At 48.9% G+C, this 22,528-nt stretch overlaps 1 protein-coding gene across 1 annotated transcript; it reads left to right on the forward strand.

Annotated features, from left to right (window-relative positions):
• The first annotated feature begins 1,437 nt into the window (after positions 1 to 1,437).
• Trim25 (tripartite motif-containing 25) lies at positions 1,438 to 19,887 on the forward strand. The gene is given in 9 exon segments (NM_001009536.1): positions 1,438 to 2,092; positions 6,208 to 6,303; positions 10,893 to 11,126; positions 12,607 to 12,778; positions 15,507 to 15,569; positions 17,302 to 17,325; positions 17,689 to 17,811; positions 17,901 to 17,999; positions 18,907 to 19,887. Coding segments are annotated over 9 exon segments (1,932 nt in total). The 5' UTR covers positions 1,438 to 1,498; the 3' UTR covers positions 19,434 to 19,887.
• Positions 19,888 to 22,528: the final 2,641 nt, after the last annotated feature.

A 22,528-nucleotide genomic window follows, 5' to 3' on the forward strand; every position in this document is an offset into this window, starting at 1 on the left:
GAATCCCAGACAATGATGGGCCAGTGGTGGGCTGGACCAGGTCTTGACTGGCACTTAGACATTCGTATTTTTGCCTTCTATTTTAACTTTGAATCTCATGTCAGAACCTGAAGGTGGACTTGAGGGGTTTCCTGGGTCTCTTTTGCTGTTTTCCTCTTTTAAGTTGGCTCTTTTTTTTTTTTTTAAATTGGTCCCTCTCTTGGGGACTGGTGGCTGGAGCTGACTTGGGGAACAGGTTGTGACACCCCAACTTTTGTAATCTTAGTTTTTTGTTTTTTTTTTTTTTTTAAGATCATGTACCATCAAAGGAACACTAACTCTAAATGCGTGACCATGGGATCCTGCCTTTAGGACGGTGGAGTTATGTTAGAGTCCGGGAAGGAGTGGGAGCTGGAAGGAGTGGGAGCTGGACAGAAAGGCAGCACAGTTGGAGGGAAGGAGGAAGGGAAGAGGAAGGGAAGGAAAGGACATCCACAGTTCATATCGTATGGTTGTGTTTTGTTTTCCTTTAATTATTATGGGTATGATATTGGGTGGGGGAGTGTCAGCGGACAATTTTGTGCAATCTTAACCAAGATTTCAGTAATTGTATTTAGGCTTCATATTCTCCTGCCCAGCCATCTCCCCATCCCTGTTTCAGATGTTGAGACAGCCACTAACTCTCTAGCCCAGGCTGGCATTGAACTGACGGCAATCCTCCTGCCTCAGCCTCTCAAGTGACAGAATTACAGGAATGACCCATCGTGCTCTGCGTCTGCAGTATTTTTTTTTTCCCTGTTTGGCTTTAAGGTTTTTTTTTTTTTTTTTTTTTTTTTTTGGTTCTTTTTTTCGGAGCTGGGGACCGAACCCAGGGCCTTGCGCTTCCTAGGTAAGCGCTCTACCACTGAGCTAAATCCCCAGCCCCGGCTTTAAGGTTTTTGTTTTTTTGTTTTTTTTTTTGTTTTTTTTTTTTTTGGTTCTTTTTTTCGGAGCTGGGGACTGAACCCAGGGCCTTGCGCTTCCTAGGCAAGCGCTCTACCACTGAGCTAAATCCCCAACCCCTGTTTGGCTTTAAGTTTTAATTATAAGACCCGTCCTGTTCTGGAGGGGAGGTTTGGGGACACCTGGGGGGAACGGATGAATGTTCTTCATAGCCAGGCTGCACTCTGGTAGGACATAGGTCCCGACCAGGAGGGTAGGATACTCCAACCCCTGGGACAATTCATCTGCAGAGAGCCTCTGAAACTGCACCTGGTGGCCTTGGGCTTGTGCGTCGCTCGGATCCACAGGGTATGAGGAGCATCAGAGCTCTCCAGGTCCGCTCACCTTTGGCTTCCAGCAACAGACCAGAAGCTTCCCGCCCACCGTCCGGCCCCCCTGGGCCCCACGTGACTTCCTGAAAGTTCAGGGCGCCGCCCCTCCTGCCCAGTTTCGATTCCTTCCTCGCCGCTCCCCTAGCACCGCGCGGTGGTGTGTGCAGCTGTCCGTGCGCGTCCCGTCGGGTGCCCCCAGGAGAGCGATGGCCGAGCTGTTTCCTCTGGCCGAGGAGCTGTCGTGCTCCATCTGCCTGGAGCCCTTCAAGGAGCCCGTCACCACCCCGTGCGGCCACAATTTCTGCAGGTCATGCCTAAATGAGACGTGGGTCGTCCAGGGCCCGCCGTACCGGTGCCCGCAGTGTCGCACCGTGTACCAGGTGCGCCCGCAGCTGCACAAGAACACGGTGCTGTGCGCAGTGGTCGAGCAGTTTCTTCAGGCCGAGCAGGCGCGGACCCCCGTGGACGACTGGATCCCGCCTACCCGCTCCGCCGCATCCAGCTCAGACACCCAGGTGTCCTGCGACCACTGCCTGAAGGAGGTCGCGGTGAAGACGTGCCTCGTGTGCATGGCCTCTTTCTGCCAGGAGCACTTGCGGCCTCACATCGACAGTCCGGCCTTCCAGGACCACCCCCTGCAGCCACCCGTCCGTGACCTGCTGCGCCGCAAATGTTCCAGGCACAACCGCCTTCGCGAAATGTTTTGTCCTGAGCACGGAGAGTGCATCTGCCATATCTGCCTGGTAGAGCACAAGACCTGCTCCCCTACGATCCTAAGCCAGGCCAGCGCCGACCTGGAGGTAGGGAATGGCTGGTTGAGGGTCTAGAGGACAGCCTGGGCCAGCTGAATTGTGGAGAGAGCCCATCCTGGGTATCTCTGTAGTACAGTGGGTTGCCGGGAAGAGATAGGCTTTGCTGGGCCAGAGATCCTATATCCCACCCCTTCCTTCACAAGAACTCATGGCCTTAGGCTCTGTGAGCCGCTATCTGTGAGTTGGGCCGTAAGGGGCCATCTCCACAGACCAAACAGAAAGCAAGTAGATTATATATAGCCTCCCCACCCATCCGTTATTGTCTGCCTTCCCCAGCCCTCTCATGTCTATTTTACATAGCAGACAACTGTAGGCACAAGAAAGAGTGCCTGTCTCAAGCCTGTGTTTGTCCAGTGGAGTTCAATAGTTTTGAATATTAACTAAGACGAACCCTGGGGGTTACCTCTCCACCCACTCCAGGTCCTGGCAGCATGTAATAACTGTGTGTGCTCAGTTCATCCCACAGTTCAGGAAAACAGGCCCAGAGAAGTTAGCTTAGCAGGAACCAGACTGCTTTGACTCACAGTTTCTAGTTTCCTTTTCCCCTGTAGACCAGATCTGTTGAGTCCACGTTTGTTGAGCCCAGAGCATGGAGCTCCAGGAGGCTCGAGGTTATGCGCAACAGAAGCCTCTGTTGACTGGAGAATTTTCATGGACAGGAAGTGTGAACAGAGAGTCTCAAGAATTCCTGCTTGTGACCTACAGGGAGAGAGCCTTTGACACCGTGGTGTAGCCCATCTTGATTTTTTGTTTGTTTGTTTGGTTGGTTTTTTTGACAGTCCTTTGTAGTCCTGGCTGTTCTGGAACTCACTCTGTAGACCAGGCTGGCTTTGAACTCATCGAGACCTGCCTGCCTCTGCCTCCCAAGTGCTGGGACTAAAGGCGTGGGCCACCACCACCACTCAGTTGGTGTAGTCCATCTTGCTGTGTGAAATTGAGCAGGAATTTGGCCTCTGGACCTGGGTTCAACTTGATAAAGACTGGAGGTGGAGCGTGTGTGTTAGGGAGTCAGGGTTCCTAATGGCTTTGTGAGGGGTTGCCATGATTTTAGTGGATCTAGAGGTCCCCGTCTTCCCCTTATGGTGCCTCTCCTTGGTCCATCTGTCAAAGCATGATCTGATCTCACCTCTCTTAAACATCTGGGGGAGTTGAGACCTGTCCCAATGTCGTGGAAGGAATCAGAAGCTGGGTGAGGTTGGTAAGCTTGGCGATGGTGCCAGGACCAGAATTCCAGCTCTGCTCCCTCTTGCCACAGCCCTTCCCTGGCTTTGCCTGCCTCTCTGGGTCTTAGTCAGGTTCCTCAGGACTTTTTCCCCCCCTGAGTCTTGGATCTTTTGAGTTCACCTCTTCAGTATGCTTTATATAGGTATGAGTACCTCCAAGCCTAGCTGTCCTGGGAGAGAGTCTGCCCTGCATTTAGAGCCTTTGCTACCACAGAGCTAGCTGTTTGGCTCGAGACGAGTCCCTGCAGATCTCTGGGTAGGTTGAGAGCCACTTGGGAAGGGCTGCAGGGGCAGGATCCAGTGTCAGGAGGCCTGTCACTTAGGAGACTCCTCTCAGATTCAGTGCCAAGGTCTGGGGTTAAATCCTGACCCCACCTTGTAGCATCCAACTACAAATGGTAAAATGGGGGACGAGGACGGTCTCGGGCTATAGCGAACCTTGGGCGAAGCTGGTGTCGTGCCTATAATTCCAGCACTTGGAAGGCTTAGGCAGATAGATCATCGTGAGTTTGAGGCCAGCTTGGAACTACATAGTTTCAGGTCAGCTACAGGGTGAGACTCTTGTCTCACAAAGACAACAACAAAAATAGCCAGTGGTCAGCGAGATGGCTCGACTGGTAAAGGGACTTGTTACCAAGGCTCTGGCCTGAGTTTGATCTCTGGGACCTGTGTGGTAGAAAGAGAACCAACTCCAGCAAGCTGATCTTTGACTTGACACCTATATGCACACAGATAAATGAATGTAATAAAATCAAAGGAAGAAAAAGGGGACAAGGCAGTTTTCTGCAAAATCTCCATATATTTACCAAGGCAGACATTGGGGGCATGAGGAGCCTCCCCAGCCTGTCCTGAGCCTCTGCTCCCTTTCAGCCTTTTTGTCCAGAGCTGGAGTGAGCGGCCATTCCTGCTGCTGCTTTTTAATCCTGATAGCAGAATTCCTCCTGCCAGCCTTGTGCCCGTGTCTTTTTCAACCCAGCTGTGGCTCTTGTCTCAGTGCCAGACCCTAGCAAGCACTGCTCAGTCTTGAGCATTGTGGCTGCTGGTTTGGGGGGGTGCAGACTCAGGATTCCACTCTCTCCCATGTGGAAGACCCAGATCCTTGGTCTGCAACAAGCTCTCCCAAACCCCAAAGTCCTCTGTCCTTGGTCAGTGGTCTGTCGTTGCCGCCTAAGTCCTTGAGCTGCCTCTTTTTGATTAGGAGTAGGTCAGAGTAGGTTCCCTCCCACCCCCCATCCACTAGGAGGGGACTTTTATCTGTGTTTACTTAATGGTGGATTACTCTTTCAGCGTGGAGGGCTCCTCCTGCAGTTCTGGAATGGAGTCAGTTGCTAGTACCTGTGTGTTCTCAAGTCTCTTCTAGCCCAGGGAGGCAGGGTTTGCCCTTTGACCCAAATCTGTCTCAGCCTCTGTTGGAGAGAGGCCTGGGGCAGGGGAAGGGTTGTGTCACAGAGGTTGAGCCAAAACAAACATCACTGACCTGGGCTTTCTGGCTACAGTTAGTTTGTGCAGCCTTGATCTTTGTGTCCTGCCCTTACGTGTGCTAGTGGGTGGTTCAAATCCAGCCCCAAGGTTAGGTCCAGCTCTAATGGAGTAGAGGAATCAGGAAAGTAGAAAAGAGGGCTACTGTGTGTTGAGCTACTTGATTAGGGAAAGGAAATATTATCATTATTATTATTGTTGTTGTTAATTAATTTGTAGAAATTCCTAGCATACACAGTTTGGTCATTTGTTTATAAGTTTAGTAGAACCTAACCTTTGCCAGTTACTAACAATGTGGTCTTGAGTGAATCATGATTCTGTGATGTTTTCTGTAAAGTCTGAGTGATGTCTGCTTCTCCGAGTTGCTCTAAAAGTTAATAGGTGTGAGGTGCTAGAAAAGCGTGTGAGCACTTCATAGCAGCCTTCCTGACTGGTGGTGGAGTGTTCTCTCTCATCTCGGCACGCCGTTCTATCTTAGCAGGGACATAGAAGACTGTCGCCTCTGGAAAGTGGCTAAGAGCCAGACAGTTTGAATCAGCGTAGCTCTTTCAAGCCCCAGTGGCCAGCCTACCCTGATTCTCGGCCCTCCGTGGCTCTGGCCTGGAGTGGCCAAGTACAGCTGAGCATTTGTCCCTGCCTTGCTGGAGGTGACAAAGCCTCACCTAGCTTCCGTCCACCTTTGGAAGTCACCTCTGGGGAGGACAGCGTTGGGTGCTGAGCTCTTTCGCTGGGTTCCCTTCTCCTGGAAAATCCACTGTTTGGTTAGCTCTCCAGCGCCTTTGATATTTTGTCTATTTTCAAGGCTGTTTGCTGTGGTAGGGTGGGGTCACCGTTACCAAAGATCGCTGTGTCTCTGTGATCTTGGCCACTTGCTATCCCTCTTGCTTGGATTTCATGAGCTGTAAAATGAGTAGTGGGAGAAGAAATGTGTTATAATAGAAGCTGAACAGATCCAGGCAGGGCTCTGAGCACGGTCCTTGGTTAGTCTTCCTTTTTGGTTCTTTTTTTTTTTTTTTTTTTTTTTTCCGGAGCTGGGGACCGAACCCAGGGCCTTGCGCTTCCTAGGTAAGCGCTCTAACCACTGAGCTAAATCCCCAGCCCCGGTTAGTCTTCCTGATTGCCCCTGTAGCCACCTACCCAGTGGTATCTGTTCATGGCCAAGGAAGTAGGCAGAAGACACATGGCTGGGTCACAGGATTTCAGACACCGTCATTTTGGTTCCAAGTCTTAACGTTTCTGTATTGTCTTCCTAAAGGGATAGCGGGAAGCTTCAATTACAAGGAGCATACAGCGTAGGCAGAAGGGGCAGCGGGATGGAGGGAGGGAATGGTCCTCAGTGTAGGGGAACTAAGACACTAGGGTAAAGAGGGGCTCTCTTGCCCTGTGTGTTTTCCTTTACAGAACAAACTGAGGCAAAAACTCACCATCATGTACAGCCACATCAATGGAGCGAGCAAAGCACTGGAGGATGTGAAATCCAAGCAGCAGAATGTGCAGGTGAGTGACCCTCCCCCACCCTCACTCAGTCTGTAAACTTCAAACCCCTTCATCCTTCAGGGCGGGCATGGCCTCCTTGTGCCTGGGAAGTTGGCTGTCAGCAGAGGGCTTCTGTAGCTCACGTGAAGCCTTGGGTTCTCTCCTGAGACCACAGAAACTGGTAGGGCGGGATCAGAAGTTCAAGGTTCTCTTTGATTCCATAGTCAGTTCCAGACCAGCCTTGATGGGTTTCGTTTTGTATTCAAGACAGGGTCTCACTATGCAGCCCTGGCTGTCCAGGAACTCACTATGTGAATTAATCTGGACTTGAATCCACAGAGATATCTATTTGCTTCTGTCTCCCGAGTGCTGGGATTAGAGGCGTGCATCCCTTGTCTTTAAAAAAAAAAAAAAAACCTTGCAAAACATTCAGAAAGCTGTATGTCCAAGAAACAGCCTTTATAAATACACATTGAAGAACTCCCCGTAAGCCCAGCCTTGGGAGAATCATGAAAAATGTAGGGGTAAGAGGCTTAGAAAGATGGCTCAGTTCATAAAGGTGATTGTGGCGTAGCCTGACCGAGTTCAATCCCTGGAATCCGAGGTGGAAGGTGAGAACAGAAACACAGAGTTTGACTTCTGATCTCCAAGTTTATGCTGTGGTACTCGCCGCCTTCACTCTGACAGTAAATAAAAAATGAAGAATAAATAAACACGCCAGGCATGGTGGTGCGCACCTTTACTTCTAGCCCTTAGGAACTAGAGACAGGTGGATCTCTGTGAGATCTAGGTTAGCCAGGACTACATAGTGAGCCTTGATCTATGGGAGGAGGAGAAGAAATAACTATAGTAAGACCACAGTCATTGGACTCAGGGCCCACCTGGCTAACTCAAGATGATCTCTCTCTCTCTCTCTTTTTGGTTCTTTTTTTTTTTTTTTTTTTTTTTTTTTTCGGAGCTGGGGACCGAACCCAGGGCCTTGCGCTTCCTAGGCAAGTGCTCTACCACTGAGCTAAATCCCCAGCCCCAGTCTCTCTCTCTTTTTAAATCCGTATTTCATGTGCATTGATGCTTTGACTGCAGTCAGATCAGAAAGTTGTAAGCTGCCGTGTGGGTGCTAGGTATTGAACCCTGGATATCTGGAAGAACAGCCAGCGCCCTTAACCACTGAGCCACCTCTCCAGGGCCCAAGTCCCTTTATAGAGAAAGAAAGGAGCTTGACTTTTTAAAAATTACTGTCGTTGAGCTGCACTTCACCATGGCAACTGTTGCTTCATTGAAGTCTGGGTTCTGATACCCACTATCACGACTGTTCATGGGGCTACGGTTGTGTTGGCGCATCTGTGAGCCTTTGATCTCCCACTGTGCCAGTGGAGCCACAACTCCTCTGAGGAGGTTGTGAGACTTTCAGGATGAAGGTAGAGTTACGAACGTTGTTTGGAGGGCAAATTAAACTCCTAGGAAGAAGAAAGACACCTCCGAATGCAGGGACTTTGAGAAGTGGCTCATTTTGTTCAGTTTAGCATCCTAAGTGTAACTCTTGACCCAGAGCATGGCTTTGGCTTTGTAGAGCGTGGCTTTGCAACGTGTGAATGCTCCCGCTGTTCTGCTACTCCACAGTGTGATGCTCTCATCTCTGATTGAAGCTGGGATTTTTTTTTTTTTTTTTGAAAAATCGAGGCCTATTATGGGATAGCTGGCTGTCAAGGCAGAAGGTAATGTGGAGCAAAGAAAGGGGCTGGCAGGTCCAGGGTTGCACAGGCTGTACTATAGCATGGATATGCTGGCAGAAGATAATGCTGGGTAGTTGACAAGACAAGAGTGTCTCTGCGTCCAAGGGAGGAGAAAGAGGTTTATATGCTGTTAGGCAGGGCTGGTGGCCAACTGAAGTGTACCTAATTTTCCAAAGTGATGGGGGGGAGGAGGAGAAGGAGGAGGAAAGAGAAGGAGGAGAAGGAGGAGGAGGAAAGAGAAGGAGGAGGAGGAGGAGGAGGAAGAGGAAGAAAAAAGAAGAAGAAGAGGAAGAGGAAGAAGAAGAAGAAGAAGAAGAAGAAGAAGAAGAAGAAGAGGAAGAAGAAGAAGAAGACGACGACGACGACGACGACTTCAACAACAACAACTATTAACGTGTCGTGTAGGGCTTGGGATGTGTGTTTAGACTCACTTGGCAGTTATAACCAAGATGGCTGAATTCATGTCAATTTGGATAGGTCACTTGAATGAACTTCCTGGGTAACCTCAGTCGTTCAGACGCTAGGTCACCCTCACCTGCTTTCTCTCGCTTATGAAAAGAGGAACAAGACGGAAGATGCTGGCAACAAGCAGTTTCCTTTAAGCAATCGGTGTGGTGTTTGTTGCACACACTACTTCCAGCCTTGCCTCAGTGGAAGAAATTTAGCCGCCCTGGCCAAGCCTAGTTGCAGGGGAGGCTGGGAAATGTAGTCTGCGAAGCTGTATATCCTGATGATGCTCCCGCATGCTCTCTTATTAAATAGAAAAGGAAATTAACACTGGAAGACGTTGGTGTTCGCAAGAGGAGGTACTCTGAAGGGATACCTAAGTGGATAAAGAGTTGAGGGTCGGTGAACTATCTCAGTGGGTAAAAGGTGCTTGCTGAACAAACTTGAAAGCTTGAGTTCAATCCCAGGACCCACAACGGAAGAAGAGAGCCAACTCCTGAAAGTTGTCCTCTGACCCTCACATGTGTACCTGGGGATGTGTGCACACAATGATAACAGCAACAACAACAGCAAGAAGGACAACAATAATAAATTTAACGTTTTTTTTTTTTTTCATTTATTTTTACTTTCGGTGCATTGGTGTCTTTGCCTGCATGTATGTCTGTCTGTCTGAGGATGTCAGATCCCGGACTTTCAGACAGTTGTGAGCTGCATGTGGGTACTGAGAATTGACCCCAGGTTCTCTATAGAAGAGCAGTCAGTGCTCTTAACCTGAGCCACCTCTGCAGCCCCAAAGTGAACAGTTTTTAAAAAGCCGAATTCCATTCTTTCGGTGTACACTGTGTATTTTTTTTTTGTTTGTTTGTTTGTCGTGTTTGATTCTGAACTAGTGAGGTTACCCAAAAAAGTTTGTTCAAAAATATGACTGTTGAAGCAACACTGTCTACCAGGAGCATCCTGGACACCTCTTATTAATTTAAAGCGAATTTGAGTTACGAGTGTGGTGGTAGGCTTTGAACCTTGGACCCATGACCTCACACATGCTAGGTAAACATTCTGCCCCTGAACTGTACTCCCAACACCTGAAACTAATTTTAGCGGTGTAACTTATTTAACTCAGTGTGTCCAAAATGTTATTTTAATGTATTATCAATACATTTTCCTTTTTGGTAGTACTGGGGTTTGAACCTAGGTCCTCGTGCACGCCAGGCAAGTGCTCTACTAGTGAACTAATTCTAGTTCAATAAAAAGTATTAATGAGTTGGGGGGAGGGTTATAAAGTCTCTGACTGACATCCTTCATTGTCTACTCGCAAGTTACGCCACTTTTTTTTTTTTCTTTTGGAGATGGGCTTTCTTTGTGTAACCCTGGCTGTCCTGGAACTCTGTGTAAGCCAGGCTGGCTTCAAACTCAGAGATCCTCCTGCCTCTGCCTCCCGAGCCACTGGGATTAAGGTTTGTGCCAACACTGCCCAGCTGATGTGTTTCAAATGCTCAGAAGCAACAGGTAACACTGAAAAGGAGAGTTCTAGAGAGTTCTAGAGGATTTTTTGAAATTGTTTCATGCCTTCAGGCTAGTCACAAACTCTTGGGCTTAAGTGACCCTCCTGCCTCAGTCTCTGGAGGAACCGAAGTAATAAATTATGTGGCCAACTCACTTTTTACCTTTTCAAAAAAATTTGCTTGTGAAGAGTTGTCTCCCCTCTTCCACCACCCCAATTTAGAGATAAGGGTCACATGTAGCCCAGGTTGGCCTCAAGTATTGTAGCCAAAGATGACCTTGAACTTCTGATCCTCCTGTCTCAGCCTCCCAAGTGCTGGGATTATAGTCGTGAGTCACCACACTGGGCTTTGCTTGTTAATGTTCTGTTCGTTCGGTTTTTTTTTGTTTTTTGTTTTTTTTTTTTTTTTTGGTTGCTTGGTTGGGTGGTTGGTTTCTGGGTTTCGAGACAGGGTTTCTCTGTGGAGCCCTAGCTGTCCTGGAACTCGCTCTGTAGACCAGGCTGGCCTTGAGCTCAGACATTCACCTGCCTCTGCCTCCAAGTGTTAGGAGTAAAGGTATGCACTACCACCTCCCTGGCTCTTGTGAGTTTCTTACATGTGTTTCTCGGGGCAGGTAGTTAAAGTACTTTCCTAGGTATTGGAGTTGCTGGGTCTTGGGGTGTGGTCACACCCAGATGGACAGGACTTTGCCAAGTGGCTGCCCAGTGTGGCAGCATGAATTATCACTGAGTTCCTGATGCTTGCCTCCCCTTCTCCCTCCCCACCTCTTACACACACACACATTCTCTCTCTCTCTCTCTCTCTCTCTCTCTCACACACACACACACACACACACACACACACACACACACACACACACACACACACTGGAATGCAGCCTTAGTGTTATCAGCAGTCTGACAGGAGCCCCTCCATCATGGCCTCACAGGAGTCTATGAAGAGGAAGATGCTACAGCTGAGACAGGAATATTTGGAAATGAAGGCTGTCATCGATGCCGCAGAGACCAGCTCCACGCACAAGTTGAAGGAGGAGGAGAAGAGAGTCTATGGAAAGCTCGATACCATCTACCAGGTTCTTCTCAAGAAGAAGAACGAGATGCAGAATCTGAAGGCAGAGGTTGAGCTCATCCTGGCCAAAGGGGACGAGTTTGAGTTTCTGGAGGTGAGTTGTGGCGAGGGAGGGCGCTGCTTGGGTGTGTGTTCTGTCCAGCATCGCAGAGCTGATGGGAGTCTGGACCTCAGAGAGTCAGGGCTTTAAGAGGTCATTTGGAAAGATCACAGAGACATACTGTATGTCTATGCTCTGTGACAGCTTACTGAATTGAGGGCCTTCAGAGAACCTCTGATGATTATCTCCTGGTTCCCCGGGCCCAGCGTCTGGGCGTGGCTTCCCAGCTGTTGTCATAGCACCAGAGGTCTAGCTGCAGGCTGGGCTGTATTGACTTTGGAGCCTCAGGGCTGTTTTCCAAGCCGCACCTGGCTACTTAGTTCCTTGGGGCTATAGATTGGGTGTGCACCTCCTTGCTGGCTGTCTGCTGAGGCCTTATTTCAGCTTGACAGCATGTGTTTGCTCAAGCCAGCAGAAACATTCCTCCCTCCAGGAAGGCCGGTGTTCCCCTTGAAGGTCTCTTACCCAATTAAGCCTGGTGGTCTACCCAGGATAGTCACCTTTTCGATTAATTCTTTCGTCTGGTTGGATATGTCCCTGTGGTGTTCCCCCTCTCGTTCCTTGTAGTTCATCGTGCAGTAATGTTGTTTCTGATCTGCCCTGTACTCAGGGGAGGGTTATGGGGGACTCTTGGGAGCATCTTAGATGTGTCACCCACTGTATAGGTGTCCGCCTTCTCTTACTGTCCTCCCTCACATACTCTCCGAAGATGCCTTTCTGAAGCACTGCCTCCCTGCTCTGTCTGGTGCTGTGCCCCTTAGCATGGTCCAGGAATGAGGGCCTTGCTGTTCGCACTTGGTCTCTGCTGTCAGGCCCTTGTGCTCTGACCACAACAGGTGCTATGCTCTTCATTCCTCAGACATAACCCCGAGTGGGAGCACCATGTTGATCTCCTCTGCCCAGTGGATTATGTCCCTTATGTCCCTGTTCCAGGACCACCGGGGTCACGCTGCTACACATTATTAGTGTTGCAGAGTATGGCCCACCCCCGGTAGTGCTGAAGACATCATTTCAGATGTGCTTGGCCTGTGTATCCTTTGGCTATAAGCCACATCATCTTGTCACTTGCCTCTTCTTCCTCACCTGTCTAGTTCAGGGCCCGGATCTCTGTGAACTACCTGGTTTGGTCCCCCAAGGACCCAGATTGCCTGGCTCAGTACAGGAGTGATGGAACCCCCTCTGCCCGTGATGCTTACTGGTACCTAGGTGGAGGTTTTCTGCTACCCCGGGAGCTCATTCCTGTGCCTAGGAACTACTGAGTTCTCTGAGAAAGGATTCAAGTCCTTGTCTGTACCCTTTTTCTTAAAGTTCTTAAAGGAGCACTCCAGCTAGTTCCAGGATCTTTCCCTTGTGATTGAGGCAGGAAGTTGTACTCACTGTTGCGTTAGGAAACATCAGTGGGGTTGATGAGGATGGAGGCCCAACCCTGGTTTTCCCCCAATCACCTCTGCTTAAACACCTTGGCTTGTTCCAGAAAGCTGCAAAATTGCAAGAAGTGTCAACGAAACCAGTCTACATCCCTAAGATAGACCTGGACCATGATTTGATAAAGGGGGTCTACCAGGGTGCATTGGACCTCAAGAGTGAGCTGAAGCTCTCCCTCAAGCAGCTACAGGAAAAGAAGGCTGAGGAGCCCTGCAACTCAGGTAACCACAGTGGTCCGACGCTGATGAGCCCTTCGGTGCCTTAGGGTGGGAGAGCTGTCAAGCAGAACATTGGCATTTGAATTTCAAGGGTCCTGAAACGGCCTCTGCTTTGTCCCGATGTCACAGCTACTTTTCCAAAAGGAATACCGAGGCTTGGTGTTCTGATGGGCTCTGGAGGCTAGCATGGATGGCTTTGAGTAGAGACTGGGTTGCCAGTTTGTTTGGTGGACAGAGGGCGAATTTCAGGATCAGAGAAATCTGAAATTCCTCCTTGTCGCTCCTTTGCGTTCTTTTCTCCACATCCCAACCACCATCTCTGCTTTCCACAGACACACAGACACACTCCACTACTAACACCCAATTTTGGGGACAGGTCCCAGTGTATGCTAGGCAGGTACCCTACCACAGACCTCTATATCTAACCTTTGGCTTTTTGAAACAAGATCTCTCTAGGTAGCCCAGGCTGTCTGTCACCTCCCAAGTACTGTCCCACCTAGCTGTCCCACTGAGCCCAGCGAAACACCATCTGGCTGCTGTCTGATACCATCACCTGCTCCAGGACCATGCTAACTTCCACAAGGTCCCCACATCTGCTATTACAGCCAGGGAGGGTTTTACAGGATGTCACTGTCACCTTGTTTTCCTCCTAACCCCTTCGGGAGCTTTCTGGTTATCCTAAGATGTCACACCAGACCCTTGATGTCAGATCAGACCCTTGACCTTGCTACCTTTTCTTTCTTTTTTCTTTATTTTATTTTATTTTTTTCGGAGCTGGGGACCGAACCCAGGGAGGGCCTTGCGCTTGCTAGGCAAGCGCTCTACCACTGAGCTAAATCCCCAACCTTCTTTTTTTTAAAAAAAGATTTATTTATTTATATGTGTACACTGTAGCTGTCTTCAGACACAGGTGAAGAGGATATCTGATTCCATTACAGATGGCTGTAAGCTACCATGTGGTTGCTGGGAATTGAACTCAGGACCTCTGGAAGAGCAGTCAGTGCTTTTACCCACTGAGCCATCTCTCCAGCCAGGTGCTGTCTTTTCATCCCAACACCTACCACCATCTCTCTCCAGTCTCTCAGTGCCATGCTTCCTGCCTCAGGACCTTTGTATATATCCTCCCCAACACACATTGCTTGGGGATTCTTCACCGGCTAATCCCTTTCTACTGTTTCTTTTTATTTGTGGTTTTGCTGCACCGCCAACTGAACCTAGGGCCTTCATATACCAGGCAAGGCGCCCTACCACATGGCCCCTTTGAACATTTTTATTTTGAGGCAGAATCATTTATTTTGTTTATTTATTTATTTTGTGACAGGGACTCTCTACTATGTAGCTCTAGGTGTTCTTTAACTTGCTACGTGGACCAAGCTGGCCTCAGACTCCTAAGAGATTCCCCAGCCTCGGTCTCCCAAGTGTTAGGATTAAAGGCATGTACCACCACACCTGGCATTGAGGAAGGATCTTGTTGAGTTGCCTAGGCTGGCCTTGAGTTTGCAATCCTCCTGCCTCAGGCTCCTAAATAACTGGGATTATATATTCCATATGCCATTAGACATTCTAGTCTTGTTAGGCATCTACATTTTGGTTTCCTGTGGCTGTGGTAAGAATATCCAGACAAAAGCAACTTAAGGGAGAAAGGGCTTGTTTTAGCTCCCGGGTCAGGTCACCATCCATCACACAGGCAGGGCAGCAGGGCTTGAAGCAGCGGGTCACATGACTTCGCAGTCAGAAGAGCAGTGAACGTTTGCACGCTAGTGCTCCATTTCTTCATCTTATGCAGTCCAGCATCCCAGCCAAGGACTAGAGCACCCAGAGTGGGCGGCTCCTCCCGCCTCAACCAATGTAATCTTGACAACCCCCTCATATATGCTTTAACATTGGCTACCACATTGGGTTTTCCTCTCTCTCACTGTGTGGAAATCATTGAACCGTTACATTTTCCCTTAGACCCTTCTCACTCCTTTAAGCAGAAAATGTTTATTTATTCAGCACGTATACACATATGTCTGGGTGTATTGCATGTATGTGGACAGGTGCACTGTGATATGGGGGTTGAGGTCAGAGGACAACTTATGGAAGTCAGCTCTCTCCTGCTCTGTGGGTCCTGGGGATCGGACTCAGGTTTGGCAAGCTCCTTCCTACAGAGCCATCTTGACAGACTCATTTCCACCCACTGGAGTAGGATCCTTTTCTTTGGGGATGTGGGTGATGGTCTTGGACTCCACTCAGGCCATCCCAGTGTCGTTGAAGAGTGGCTTCTAAAACAGGTAAAGATGAGGAACCTTGTGGAAGGTTCTAGAAGTTCTTCACATGGGGTAAATCTGAGTAACTAGACTGCCAAGAGAGGGAAGAAAGAACTAGGGGACAAGAACCTGACATTAGCCTAGCCTCTACTCCACCCCAGACACCTTGACCTCATTCAGGGATTCCTGTCAGCCATTATCAAGTTCATGTTCTCCTTGATGGATGTCCAGAGAAACCAGAGAAGTCCCGGAGCTGGGTGCTGATGGAGGAGGCTTTCTCCCAGCTTTGCTTTAAGCAGAGGAGAGAAGGAACACATGGAATTGGCCCTCCTCACACTAACTCTGTCTCTTGCAAGTGACTGGATGGGACAGTCAATGGGAGGGCTGCCTGTGTGGATGTTCTGTCCACAGCCTCGACAAACCTGGCTCTTAGAGTGGGTGGGGAGGATCCACATACAGCTGGGTCCTTTTCTCTGCCACAGGTAACGTGGGAGACCATGCGCAGTCCACATCCAAACCCACACGCCCTGCGAAGAAGACCGCACGTAAGTAGCCTCTTGTTTTTTAGTGTGGCTGTGACTGGCAAGTGCTTGGTTGAGACTGTTAGAGAGGCTACTGAAGCTTCCAGATGGTCACAGCCCATCCCAGGTTTTCACAGTTGTGTGTGCGTGCATGCTTATGTATGTATGTAAGCATTCATGTATGTAGTGTATACATGTATGTATGCATACATATGTGTACACATGCACCATGGTGCACATGTAGAAATCAGAAGTCAGCCTTGGGCATCGGTCCTTAACCTTCCACCTTGTTTGAGGCAGAGCCTCTTTTGTGCCCTGGAACAAGGCAGGCTTGCTGGCCTGAACGCTTCTGTGATGAACAGCCATCATCTTGCTGTAAGACTTCTGGGATTTCAGATGCAAGCTAGTCCATCTAACATTATCTGGGGTCTGAAGATCTGAACTCAGGCCCTCAGGTTTGCGTGGCAACTGTTTCACCCACTCAGCCATCTTCTGAGCCCTATGTTTTTCTCTCTTTTCCCCATTGCCTTCTCCCAGTGAGCCATAGAAAACATTTCCCTAATTGTCCCTACCAGTGAAAATGTGATCCTATACATACACAGTATATTATTAGTTTATTTATAAAATGTGTAATCAGTAAGCAGTCCGGGGTGGCTCATACCTCTAATCCCAGCACTTGGGAGGCAGAGGCCGGTGGATCTCTGTGAGTTTGAGGCCAGCTTGGTTTACGCAGTGAGTTCTAGGACAGCCAGGGCTATGTAGAGAGACCCTGCCTCAAAAAAGAAAAAGAAAAAAGAAAGAAAGGAAGGAAGGAAGGAAGGAAAGAAAGAAAGAAAGAAAGAAAGAAAGAAAGAAAGAAAGAAAGAAAACACTTTTTATACCCCACACCTCAGATTTTTTGCCTCCGCTCCCCTCCGCCAACAACAGTGGTGTCCCTGTCATTGAGAATGTGGGCGTGGAGTTGGGAGTATGAGTCTCCTCTTCTCTCACATTTGGAAAACAGTGACATTGGAGCCCACGGGATGATAGTAAGTGAGGTTCCCACGGGACACACTGGTTGTGAGGACACTTCATAACCATTTAACGGGGAAGCTGGGACTGTTTCCCCAAGGTCAGTATGAGATGACATCAATGCCCTGAAGATGCCCTGATGTTAGTGGGTGTCAGGGGAGTGAGAGGGTTCAGTGTGCTTTACTTGTTGTTTGTCCATAATGTGTGAGTCGTCTTCAGCAAACCACTGCTGGGTACCGGTCTCTCTGAGGGCTAGAACATTTGGTGACAGTGTGCTTATGGATGTAGGAGAGCTCTTGGGGATGCAGGATGTTGTTAAAGCATTATTGTGATACTTAACCAGGATTGTTTATTTTCTGATTTCCTCCTTTTTTTTTTTTTTTTTTGCTTGCTTGCATTTTTTTTCTTTTGTAGAGCTCTAATCTCTACAAAATACACAGATCCTAAATGTCCAGTCAGATATATTCTGACAAATGAGTTCTATGTTACCATTTCCCAAATCAACATAAACACTTCCTAGAAAATTTCTCTCTGTTTCCTAATAGACACTGCATACCCACCATGACCCTGGTGGGGATTCCTATACTTGTAGATGTGTGATATCAGCCACTGCCTTATAGTTCAAGTTAGGCCATCCTTCTTTAGCTGGTATGGGTCAGCTGGTATGGTGAATGTTACCATGGTCTTTTGTGTGTGGCATCATGCTTTTAAATATCCTAATCCTATAATCTTTCCTTTTTTTTAGCGGACAAGAAGACCAAGAAAACCCGTAAGTTGTGCATCTGTGTATCTTTTTGTTCTCTTGACTTACGTGAGCCTAGGGCGAAGGTGGACGGCAACAATTGAGCTGCTTTAACGAGGGTTCTGCAATTGGACCTGTTCTTACAAACGTTTGCTGTGGGGACAGACGGCTCTGAGCGGGGAAAGGAGGATGGGCGTGGAGATGTGTGGATGGGTAGTTGGTTGGGGGGATATAAATGAGTAAGACAGATAAAGAGCCTCATCTGGACTCAATTTGTGTGGCCCGGGCTGGTCAGATGTGTCTGTGGAAGTTGAGGGTCGTTTTGGAAAGAGAAGTCATCTAGTTGTGGGTGTCGTATTGCTATTCTGTTTGTCCTCCCTCGCCTCCCAGCTGGTGCTGCGGGTGCTGCCGGTGCTGCCGGTGCTGCTGGTGCTGCCGGTCCTACCTCCTACTCTTCCTCATCTAACAAGTTGCCCACCTTTGGAGCTCCTGGACAAGCAACTATCCCTGATGGTGAGTCTGTGTGGACAAGTGCCAGGGAATTAGCTACCATTTGTCCCAAGTCCGCCGTTTTGAATACCATTCTCTATTTTGTCTTCTAGCCACACTCAAACCCAATGCTCCACAACCAAACTCGGCAGCCGTCAAGGCTAAGGTGTTAGAAAACTTCTTAACCATGTCCAGAACAGAGCTTCTGGAATGTGAGTAGTTTGGCTAGGTGGATGGAAGAACGGCTGGATGGCTTCATGCATACGTGGGTGGGTGGGTGGGTGGATGGATGGATGGATGATGGATGGATGGGTGGGTGGATGGGTGGGTGGATGATGGATGGGTGGATGGATGGGTGAGTGGATGGATGATGGATGGATGGATGATGGATGGATGATGGATGGATGGGTGGGTGGATGGGTGGGTGGATGATGGATGGGTGGATGGATGGGTGGATGATGGATGGGTGGATGATGGATGGGTGGATGATGGATGGGTGGATGATGGATGGGTGAGTGGATGGATGATGGATGGATGGATGATGGATGGATGGATGATGGATTGATGTGTGGGTGAGTGGATGGATGGATGATGGATGGGTGGATGGATGATGGATGGATGGATGATGGATGGATGGATGATGGATGGATGGGTGAGTGGATGGGTGGATGATGGATGGGTGGATGGATGATGGATGATGGATGGATGGATGGATGGATGATGGATGATGGATTGATGTGTGGGTGAGTGGATGAATGATGGATGGATGGATGTTGGGTGGGTGGGTGTGTGGGTGGGTGTGTGGGTGGGCAGCTAGGTGGGTGGATGAATGGACAAATGAATGGGTGGTCAACGCACTGGGGATTAGTAGCTAGATAATGTGTGTATCTGAGTAAATGTTCTGATAGATGAATGGTTAGTTGGATGGGAGGGTGGGCCGATGGATAGTTAGACAGATGAGTGGGTGAGTGAATGGATGGATGAATGGACGACGTGTGAGTAGATGGGTGGGTATGTGGATGTGTGGACAGAGAAAACAAGTGTCATAGTACGGGAGAGCTTTAAAAGTACAGGTAGCTTGGGCCCCTTGTCACAGTTCTCTGGGGGATGTCTTCTCAGATTTCGTTAAAGTCGTCTTCGACTACAATACCGCCCACAACAAAGTGGCTCTGGCAGACAACTACACCACCGCTTCCGTGGCCGACGGGCTGCAGCACTACCGGTCCCATCCCCAGAGGTTCACCTACTGCTCTCAGGTCCTGGGGCTGCACTGCTATAAGAAAGGCATCCACTACTGGGAGGTGGAGCTGCAGAAGAACAACTTCTGTGGTGTAGGCGTCTGCTATGGCAGCATGGATCGGCAGGGCCCCGAGAGCCGGCTGGGCCGTAACCCCAGCTCATGGTGTGTGGAGTGGTTCAATAACAAGATCTCCGCCTGGCACAACAACGTGGAGAAAACGCTGCCCTCCACCAAGGCCACGCGAGTTGGCGTGCTACTCAACTGTGACCATGGCTTTGTCATTTTCTTTGCTGTCACCGAAAAGGTGTATCTGATGTACAAGTTCAAGGTGGACTTTACTGAAGCTCTGTACCCAGCCTTTTGGGTGTTCTCTGCGGGTACCACCCTCTCTATCTGCTCCAAGTAGTCAGGCCGCAAGGCCAGCCACAGACACTTGGGCTTGCTGGGGGAACATCCAAGACTGGTAAAAGGTGGGGACCCTCCTTTGGAGAACTTCTGAGTCCTTGACAGATAGGAGATTGGGAGGAGAGCTGGCGAAGGGGCGGCAAGAATAAAAGGGGAGATTGGGCTCAGAAATGGGTGGGGTGATTGTCTTGTGGGTGGGGAAGCATATCTACCTCAGGCCCAGAGGGCAGGGTGACCTCCTCCCAGTGTTCTGGGAAATCTCCAGGCTGCTAGTTACTTGGGCAGTGCTTCAGAGAAGAAAATTATTTAGTGTTCCTGTTGTCTCACAGAAAATCTATAGCTGCTAGCCATGCTCTTTCCTCGGGTTACAGATGCCCACCCTATTCTGCTCTCTGGGGTAGCAGCCCGCAGATCTTTGTGTTTTGATCATGATCTGGATTTAAAAAAAAAAAAAAGCCCGGTGCTGTGATACACGCCTTTTAATCCCAGCTTTTGGGAAGCAGAAGCAGGCACATCTTCATAAGGAGTTTGCGGAGAGCCTGGTATACATAGTGGGTTTTAGGATAGTTAAAGCTACATAGTGCCACCTTGTCTCTAAAAACCAGACCAAAAAAACCCAGTTCTTGAGTTTGGTGTATAGATTATCTCTTTGGTGCTGGGGACTATATCTGCAGCCTTGAATGCATGCTTTACCACTGAGCCTCACCCCTACTCTGAACTCCCATATAACCCTTTCCCCCAAGGAACCTTTTGTAGATAAGGCTGAAACCATGTCTGAATGAGCCTGTGTTGATTTGTGTCAAGGTAACCCAGACGTGGTTGAGACGAAAGTCTCTCCCTCTCCAGAGATGTGTTGACTGTGGGCACGGAGTTAGAGGCCTTTCTTTCTTCCCATAGCCTAGGCCGGGGGAGCAGAACCCTGGCTGGGTTATGGGAGCCCGATGGGTTTGCTCTTACTTGTTATCTTGCCTTGACAGCTGTTCCCAGCAGTAATGTCCCCCTCCTCTGGATTGTAGATATTGGGCTGATGGCTGTCAATGCCACCATTTGCCCTTTGTGGTTACTACCACAGTTAAGTGGACGGCCATGCCGCATTCCCAAAGCCTACAGTCATGCCGATGGGCTGTGTGTGGTTGCTTCAGAAACCTTGCTAGATCACCTATGGCCTGAAGGGTCCTAAAGCAGACCTGTGGCTGATAGCTGGATTCCTGTTTGTTTATCTCTAGCCACAGACTGCAGACCCAGGGGTGAGTCAGACCCATCTCTTGCCCTGACTCTTACTTCTCTCTTCCTCAGTTGAGCCAATTCCAGATGCTCATGTAGGACCAAACTACGGGTTAGGAAGACTTTTAAGGCTAAGGGAAAAAAACAAAACAAAACAAGGAGGGTCCAGGCAGTGGCTGTTTTCTCTGTTGCCTTTCACACAGTGAAAATAGCCCAGGCCACTGAAGGGCAGGGATGGATGACTGGGATCTCCTCACCTCCTCCTGTCGTGATGTCAGATCCAGAAGATGTGAGGGTTTCTCTTGTGACAGGAGTCCAGCTCTCTCTTTCCTAAGTGGAAAGCTCCTCCTCATGAGCCTTCTTATGAAGAGAGGCCACCATAGGGAAGGTAGGCCCCTAGACCTTGTCATATGATGGATATTTGAGAACACAGCGCACCTCAGGTATTTATGGAATCCCAGGCTCTTAGAATTGGCATTCCTGCCAGATGTGTGGTCTGTGTCCTCTCCCAGAGGAATGTTCTATTCCCTGGAAGCATCTTTGCAGGGGACATGTCCCTGTAGATGATATGTGGGCTTTGAAAGGTTTCTTCCTTTGCCACACAAATTCTTGGCGATGCTTCTCGAACTTTGGAAGATGCCCAAAAGCATCTTTGCTGGTCTTCCGAGCCTTGTTTGAGGCTACATCAGACTTGGGAAAACAGCTAGGTTCAGAGGAGCAGAATGCCAAGAATTAACTCGAGAGTCCTGCTTGGACTCGCCTCAGAAAGTGTTAAGACTTCCGGGAAGTGTGTAGTTCAGGCAGGGAAGGCATGCATCCCTCTGTTTATGAGAGCCAAGCAGGCGATCAGAGCCCAGAGCTGTGCGAGGTGCTTTGGGGTTGTAAGTGGAGGGGTGTACCCTTGCTGTCTGGTACCCATCTGTTTGCAATGGTAAGACCGTCACCTTAACCGTAAGCATTTCTGGGTGGATGTACTAGCTAGCGTACATCAGAGTGCACATCTCACTTAGCTCACAGAATTGAGCAGGTGGGAAGGTGGAGGGTGGGTGTTCACTATTCTTGTCATTCCAACATGGAAGAGACTCCTTATATGGATGACAAGAAAACCCCAGGGCCCTCTGGGTGTAACAGAGATTTCCAGAAATGTTGATGTAAAGTCCTGTTCTTGACTGAGATACTGGGGACTGTCTCAGTCACTCTGGTGTGATAAACTAAAGGTCAAGTCTTTGTATTTTTCTGAACTGGCTGGCTGCTGCTTCTGATCACTGAGAAACTGATTTTTTGATCTATTACTAATACTGATATGTTACTTTTATACTATACTGAGCTAAATCCCCAGCCCCATACTATTGATTTTTAATTGATTATTAATTACTAATGTTTTAGCTATGTGTTGGACCTAGTGTTTCAGAGATAATTCTTTATTACGATAACCATTATACTGGGCAAGACTGGCTGTTGTATCTTACTTTGAATGCAGTGAAACGGCCTCTTCTCTGGATTGAGGTGTGGGTGGAAGGTGTCAGTCAAGCTGAAATCCACTCATGAGGCACCCACCCCCTAAAAGCTACTGCCTGGGACCTCTGGGTACCCTGGCTCCACCCCAGAAACCATAGTGTAGTGCCAATCACAGGAAACTCTGGGTAAAGAACACTCGAGAGAGAGAATGTGTGCACTTAGCTTTAAGATAGTGCCAGGGCGGAACACTGCTGAGGGGTAAGCCCATGTGAGTAACCGGCAGGCAGTGGTGGGAAGCCAGAGCTTGCTTGCTTATTTTTCTTGCTGTTCTATAGACTTGACCATTTCTATCATGAGAAATTAAATGGTGAAATGGAAAACAGTCCTGACCAGAGATGGGCCCTATTCATGATC

The sequence above is a fragment of the Rattus norvegicus genome, chromosome 10 (genome assembly GCF_036323735.1).
Source record: "Rattus norvegicus strain BN/NHsdMcwi chromosome 10, GRCr8, whole genome shotgun sequence".
NCBI lineage: Eukaryota > Metazoa > Chordata > Mammalia > Rodentia > Muridae > Rattus > Rattus norvegicus.